General features: G+C 39.6%; 1 protein-coding gene across 1 annotated transcript; it reads right to left on the bottom strand.

Moving 5' to 3' along the window:
• Positions 1-324: 324 nt before the first annotated feature.
• On the bottom strand, positions 325-7,452 carry LOC120031138 (growth/differentiation factor 6-A-like). Its single transcript, XM_038976734.1, has 2 exons — positions 6,997-7,452; positions 325-2,795 (listed from the first exon to the last, which is right to left on the bottom strand). The coding sequence occupies exons 1-2, from the start codon at positions 7,346-7,348 to the stop codon at positions 1,903-1,905; spliced, it is 1,245 nt and encodes a 414-aa protein (XP_038832662.1). The 5' UTR covers positions 7,349-7,452; the 3' UTR covers positions 325-1,902.
• Between the last annotated feature and the right edge of the window lie 328 nt (positions 7,453-7,780).

Below are 7,780 nucleotides of genomic sequence, written 5' to 3'. Positions count from 1 at the left end.
CACTTGATTTAGCATTATACTTACAGTAACGTTAGGTACTGTAATTAGTGTGGTTCATATCTGTAACTTCATTGGAAACAAGCAGAGTTATAAATCACTTAAAAACGATGTTTTCTCTCTGTCACAAAGGATCAGCTCACAGATTTCTGGGAAATTAAAGGGGGGAGTTAAGTCATCCGAAGAACAAGAATGTTGGATGTTTTTTCTTCACTTTATTAGTACAGTAATAGTGTGGAATAATATCCTATAATATATATATATATATATATATATATATATATATATATATATATATATATATATATATATATATATATATATATTGGCCTATATAAATGTATAATTTCATATATCATTTAAAAAGAATTTAACACAGTTGAATGCACCTCAGAACTCAGAACCTAGGTAATTATGAGGTAGACATCAATAATGGTATTTCCACCCTCAACAGTTTTTATACAGCTTAAATTACTCTTATCAATGTAAGAAATATATGATTATCATGAAATTCTGTACATCACAATTAATAAAATTATTATAGAATAGATATTATAACGATTTGAGTGCATTTAAAGTATGTACATTTACAAAGAAATGCATTTTGTCATTTCTTCATTCGTTGCACTTGTAAAGTTTTAACTATACAAATATTTACAGCTCAAATAATGAACAGCAGTGCATTCAAAGCTAATGTGCATTTAAATATCTCGTTGGCGAGTCTTTTCTGGTCAGTCGATTTATCATGAAAAAGGCGTTCTTCCTGACTACATGACATTGCCGCAGTCAGTTGTGGAAGTGCCTTTTGTAAAGATGCAGACGTTGAAGATGCAAATGTTTGTCTTGATTATTTACCGTGGCCTCTTGTGTCCCCACGTGCTCCTGTGCGCAACCGGGTCCAACTGCCTTTCAGTGTGCCTTCAGCAAGTCATCGAGATACAGTCAGCTGTCAATGGCAGGCACAATACGAATGCCTATGTCCATAGAGCCCATGTTTAGAATCGTCTGTTTTAAGTCTTGCATTCGTTTCCCGCCGGCTGTGGTGACTCGAGCGCGCACTCCATTCCGATGAAACAGGGCGCACGGGGACATCTCTTGTAGGCATACCTGCGTTATCTCTTTTCCTCAGAGACCATTGTGTGTTTGGTAGATTACATTCACCTTTTGGAGAGAGAAGGGGAGATAGAGAGAGAGAGAGAGAAATTGGAGCGAGAGAGGATGGGGGGGGTGCTAGGGCCGATTGATAACGCATCAGAAGAGCTCGATAGTTTCAGCTGGACGCTGGCAGTGAGCCTGGAAACACCCGCTACAAATGAGTCCTCTTTGCAAGACCGCTGCAGGGAGCTGCAACAATGCACAAGGGCTATCCCGTGACTGCGGCCTAGTTTGAACAGGTGCATTCCACTGTGCCCATTTCGAACATAATTCGCTGATGGAAGACCAACAATTACAAGTCTGCTCAGAAAATAACAAATAATAGCCTATCACTAGCCTGTCGATAGCCACTCCTCTCCTGCGGACTAATGGTTTATGACGACCTGTCTAGCCATGTCGGGGCCTCGCGAAACAATAGACTATGCTATTGAAAAACATATCATATGGACGGAAATGTAGACTAGGAGTATGTATTAGTTTAACACAACAATTGGACAGATAAGGCTATATGAGATTGTACTGAGTTTAAATGTGACCAACACAAATATGCTTGCATAGGCCTACACTGCAAATAATGTCTCTCGTGGATCCCTTTTGAGTGAAGTTTAGGCGCACCATGATATGGCAAGAACGCATGGGTCTATATGCTTAAGATATGCCACAGCTTTCATATCCTGACCTGGGCCGAATGACTTATCTTTGATTTTTACAGGGTTTAAATACGTCCAAGTGTCGCAGAAGAAAAGGACGCTACCTGCAGCCACACTGCTCTACCACCATGTCCTCGTACTGTTTGTACACAACGTTATTGCCCGAGTCTATGTAAAGAATGCTGATGGGACTTAGTTTAGTGGGAACACAACAGCTAGGAGGTGTGCTATTGGGGTCCATTGAATTCATGAGAGTTTGAATGATGGCATGGTTAGTTGGCTCTAAATGCGATCTCAAAGGGAAGTCGCATACGCCCTCGCAGTGGTACGCTTCGTAATCCAATGGCGCAATGATCCAGTCATCCCACCCTAGCTCTTTGAAATTAACGTGCAGAGCCTTTTTACTGCATCTAGATTTTGACTTTTTGCCATGTCTTTTCCCATGCCGATTGTTCAATGCAGTCCTCCGTCGGCGCCTGGCTTTGAACCGCAGGCCCCTCTCCTCCTCCGACCTGCTCCCCGATCCGCGCGACTTGATCTTCGCTTTCATTTCGTTGAACAGGTTCTCCCTTTTCTTGGACCTGGTGTAAACCACCAAGATGGCCTTCTCTTGCTGGGTTCGACCGGTTCTGTCAAATCCCATCTGTTTTAAATCGATTTCCATTTCTGATTTACCAAGAGTGGCCTTGAGCTGGAGACAAAGCTGGCTCCCCTGGGCAGAGTGATGCCTGTTTTTAAACATTTCCCACACGTCCAAAACCTCCCATCCTGGTTTTCGGGAATCCAGAGGATCAAGGGATCTGGAATCCAGTAGCCGTTCTGATCGACAGGAGAGTAATTGAATGTCATAGAGACCTGTCGGGGACGTTTGTAAATCCCCGGGCCCTTTTCTAAATATCCTTAATTCAGCTCCAACCAACTCCTCTTTGTCTGAAAGGGTTGAGACATCAAACAGATACTTTTGTCTTCGCAAAGGAGAGTGCAAGAGATCGTCTGCAAGATAAAAAGAAATAATTGCAGTCAGATTCACTTAGGGTGTACAGTGTTCAGGAGAGGGAGGAAGGAGGAGGGTTCACATTCTCACAAAGAGGCCAGATCCACTGGCCTTCTCTCTTGTTTTTCTGTGCCCACTCAAAAGTCGAGCTGAGACAAACTACGACTGACACGTCATCAAATTAGATAAAGAGGTCTCATAGTTAACATCATAGGCTACTTGGTGTAATTTCGGAGCAGAAGGGGTGATTTACATTTTGGTACTGTATAATAAACCATCTTCACTCTTAACATCAATAATCAACAGATGCAAACTTATCAAAACAACTACCATGATAATCAATTATTTAGATTTGCCCGTTATGCCTAATATGATGAGGTGTCACCTGTTCGAATCAACTATATTTCCATGTTAGTAAGATATAATTGTTGCGACAGTAGCCTGAATATTGTAGGCTAAGCCTATGATCACAATACAACAGCAGGCAATTATATCTTTCTGTCTCTCTCTCTCTCTCTCTCTCTCTCTCTCTCTCTCTGTGCCACATTGTCCTTTTGGATTTTATACATTTTCGATGTGAAAAATACAGTTCAGTATCCTATAATCCTATACTTTTGCCCTGTACTTTAAATGTTGTCACTTTTTATTATTAGAACAGAATCGAAATATAGCCTATGTCATTTAATTATTATTGGGAGAAATGTGAAATTCGGAAGCAAACTTCAATTGAATTATCAATTGAATCTTATCATTAATTTTAAATGTTAATTATATTAGGCTATTGTTTTCTAATAACACCCCAAATGAATCCCTTCTGAGAATACTTTTCTTTTTCAATGTAGGCCTACCATCACTAAACGAAGAGCCTGATTAAATTAGTGAATATTTTATCAAACAAGTTTATTCATTATTCTTTGCTTGGGAAAAATAATTTCTGAAACGATTATCAAAGTTGTGGAGCAAAGAAACGTGGGGCCTAGTGACATGACGGAAGGGGATTCTGTCAGACTCAACCGACCAAAGGCGACATAGGCTACTGTACACTCAACTGAACAATACAGAATTAATACGTTATTCCCTGCTCGAGACCCACGATGCCTAGGCCATACATATTTGATCCCAACGAGTCAATGTGCTCTCATATAAGTTAGAATATTGTTAATTTCTGCTGTGAAGGGTATACTGGCGTTATGCAGTGTTTTTGTATATCTAAAACCCAAGATTTCATAAAATACATTATAGTTTTTTAAAACACACATTTTGATTTTCGTCATCTTTCATCAGTCATATATAAATACACTTAGGCATAATAGGGTAAATAGTCAAATAGGCTGAAGTAAAAACGTATCTGTTTTACTTTTAAGGCAAACCATTGAAAAAAATGTTTTCTCCAAACTAAATGCGATCTTCTTTAGCATTCACGATAACAGGAATATACTAGGCCTACATAAGACAGATCAACCTGTGGTGTTCTGAAATATCAACCAAATGTGATTCCGTTTATCATTTGTCCATCAAATTAAATGCACTGAAAAACATTTTATTTAATAAAAACAACAACTATTAGTAGCCTGTTCTAGGCCTAAACAATTGCGCCCTGTGTGTAGGCTATTCATCTATAACTCCAATATAGATGCCATATTTCAAAATAATATTTTAATCTAAATAGATATTTGAATATGGTTGCCAGAACTTTCCCCCCTCTGTGAACCCTGCAGTTTAATAGTAAAAGTAGAGTGAAACCTTGTGTTTGTTTCAGTAACTTTGCACGTATGGTCTACATTAAGGTTTTTTTATAAGACCTCAAACAAATCGTATACAAGATCACCAAATAATTAACAGTTCTAAATTCCCCTCTTCCTCATTAAAATACTTCCCCGCTTATATTTAATAATATCCTCTTGCCAACGACAACACTCCCGGTTCAAAAGTGCTTGTCCTGATTATGCTGACTTTAAGTTACAGCGGGAATCTGTTTTAAAGAACTTTTAAAGACATTGCAGTTTGTTGATTTGGAGATATGATTCGACAAATTATGAGACACATTTGCTTGGAAATTATAAACATTTCGACATAATGGAGCCTGTGCGTAATTTACATATTTATCTGACCAAAATATGAACGATACGGCGTCATCCACTTATGTTAGGCCTATTGTTGTATTATCTGAGATTGTGGACAACATATAGCATTGATGTTACGCTTTCTTCTATGTATTAGGCTACAACTTTCTGAAGGCTGAGAAAGAGAGCGAAGAGGAGAGGAGCGATATATATATATATATATATATATAGAGAGAGAGAGAGAGAGAGAGAGAGAGAGAGAGAGAGAGAGAGAGAGACTTCTAGTGCTGTGGCTTCGGAGGCCAGCGAGCACCATCTGCGTTTTAATGAGTTACTTCAAGTGCCAAAAGTAATTTTCATACATTTGGTTTATTCTTGTCTGACCTTGCGACCATAGGGACGTCTCCTAATCTGTTTTGCATAAATTGTTTTTATTTTACCTGCAGAGGGGAAAGGCTACACAATATAAAACATTTCAGTTTTATACAAAAATGTCGTCTATCGTACAAGTGTTTCCAAATAGAGCTGTGCGTAATAGCTGAAAAAAGCGCAAAATGCATATATTACGCACGAACGCTGTCGCTTGAATATTACTTTTCGGACTTTTTAAAGTGCAAAAAACATTATGCTGTAACCTATTATACAATACAACTCAACACTCGAGGGCCTGGTAGAATCTTAACAGAAACCACCAATGTGCTGAGAGAACGGAAGAAAAAATATTGTCAGTAATTAAAGTGGCGGTCGCACAGGGAGGTACACAGTAAAATACTAACCACTTCATAGCGAAGGACGTGCTCTTACATTTTTTCCCTTCGTTTTTGGTGATATGCCATTGGCTGAGCTGGGTCATTATGGGAGAATAGACAGTGTTTGATATGTTATGACACGAACACTCAATTAGATCACGAGTTCAAATACTCCAATCAGCGGTTCGATGCTAAGCAACCCTCGGAGAGTCCAGAGAAGGGTCAGAGCCAGTGACACATCAAATCAAAATCAGGGGGAAAGTGAGGCTTTTTCACCAAATCAGCTCTATGTTACAGATGGGAAATAATGGCAACAATGACGTTAACTGATTGTATTTCTCCTCTAAAGATAAAGCAGACTTACATGTGTTCGGTTTGTTGGTGTTTAACTGCCTTTGTCTGTCTAATCAAATCCGTCAAATCACCTTGTTACAGAGTTAACTGTCCCTAATCCCCTGTAGCCCACCCTAACCCATTCTAATATATCCGTTTATTAACTGCAGAGTTGGCCATACAGATTGCATGATGATCTGTAACACAAACTGTTCATTCCTATCTTGACGCAAGCCAACTGCAATTTCCTGTTTGACGTGTTCACATTGTCCTACAGCAATTTGTAAATGAATGCACAAGTTCTTTGGAAATATAACCTTTTCTATGATTATCTCAATTGGCTCTGTTTTGAGATAGTCTAGTCTGACGACAAGGCAAGGTTTGAACAGGATGGGTTTGGTGCACGCGGGGACCAATAGAGAATGATTTACTACCTTCATTTAGATAGGGCCTCAATTAGTGTTTTATTGTCGTCTTACCTGGGGGTCAATGTAAGTATAATATAACTTTATACTTTGCAAAACTGACGTACGCCTATGGCTCTTTAAAATGTGTCCTAAGGGCTTCAAGGGAACTGAATGCGACGACAAAACGTAATGCGTCCCTCATAAACGGTGATAACGTTCCAGAGCAACTAATACAACTTTGAGGCTGACAAGATAATTACACTTTAGCTTGTGATATATCGTTTTATGCATTCATTAATAGCACATTTTACAATTCAAACTTCTACATATTTAGATTGGCCAGCACACTCTATTTTGATGTGGTTATTCTATTTTATGGCACTCTTTATGGGTCAAGAGTAGAAGAGGCACACAATTTTTCCACATTTCAACTTGCAACGGCAGCATTTAATTCAATAAGACAGCCATTGTAAAATTAATAGTTTATGCTATTGTGAAAGGGGGTGCTGGGTTTTTTTTAGATTTAAAAAAATGCATACCATGGCTGCAGCGATGTGTGCAAATCTAAAACAAATGTAGCAAGATTCTTACTTGGTCATATGCAACGGTAGTAGGCTACATAGCTAAGTAATTTTAGATGAGACCAACCTGTTCCTCTGTCCACAAAACTTGTTATGGTGTTTGCAGACTTTGAGGAGCGGAAAAAACTTGCGTTTAGTCCGAGTCTCTCTGCAGCCGAATACGTTCTGTATATGGAGAGCATGTAATCGTGGGGCACAATTGCGTCCTTATTAAAGTCTTCTCGGTGATGGCTTAACATTGGGGAAGATGCGAAGTTCTCTTTGAGAAATGTGGTTGACCTTTGTCCATCATGAAGGATCTTGACTCCCTTGTTTCTCCTTGGCATAGAGGGGGATATGATGGCAGCTGACTGAAAACATGGTATATTCCAAATGTAGAGGAGTAACAAATATAACGATAGTACTTGAAATGCGTCCATGGTGGTAGTGTCCCAAAGATGTTTCGAAGCCCTCTCCACAATGAAGCGATTTTAGACAGCAAGAGCTGAAGATAGACTGCGCGTCAGTTAGACTTCTGCGTTCCCTTCTCACCAGAAAAGTGCGTTCGCGCCCTCGACTTCACACAAGAGCGGAGACTGTTGAATCAATAGTGAAACACGCCCACTTGCAGACGCTCATGTAGCCTACTTATTGGAGAACTTTTCCCAGTCTTTCTATGGACGGAGGAGACATCACCGACGGCCGAGAAGTCGTGTCTCACCGCCATAAGTAACGCCACAGGAAGCCAAGTTTAAAGGTACAATAACACGTTGACAAAGGTCAAGAGGTGGACAAAGATTTCAACAGAGCAGAGGTCATGGAACGTTCCTAACCAACTGAGAGAGTAGCCTATTGGCCAATATTGATGAATG

Source organism: Salvelinus namaycush, chromosome 37, assembly GCF_016432855.1.
Source record: "Salvelinus namaycush isolate Seneca chromosome 37, SaNama_1.0, whole genome shotgun sequence".
Lineage (NCBI taxonomy): Eukaryota > Metazoa > Chordata > Actinopteri > Salmoniformes > Salmonidae > Salvelinus > Salvelinus namaycush.
This window is presented reverse-complemented; position numbering and strand designations above follow the sequence as displayed.

Coding starts and splice junctions, on each gene's coding strand:
- LOC120031138 (XM_038976734.1), bottom strand. CDS start 7,348: ATGGACGCATTTCAAGTACTATCGTTATATTTGTTACTCCTCTACATT. Junction 2,796..6,996: donor TTTTGTGGACAGAGGAACAG/GTTGGTCTCATC, acceptor TTTATCTTGCAG/ACGATCTCTTGCACTCTCCT.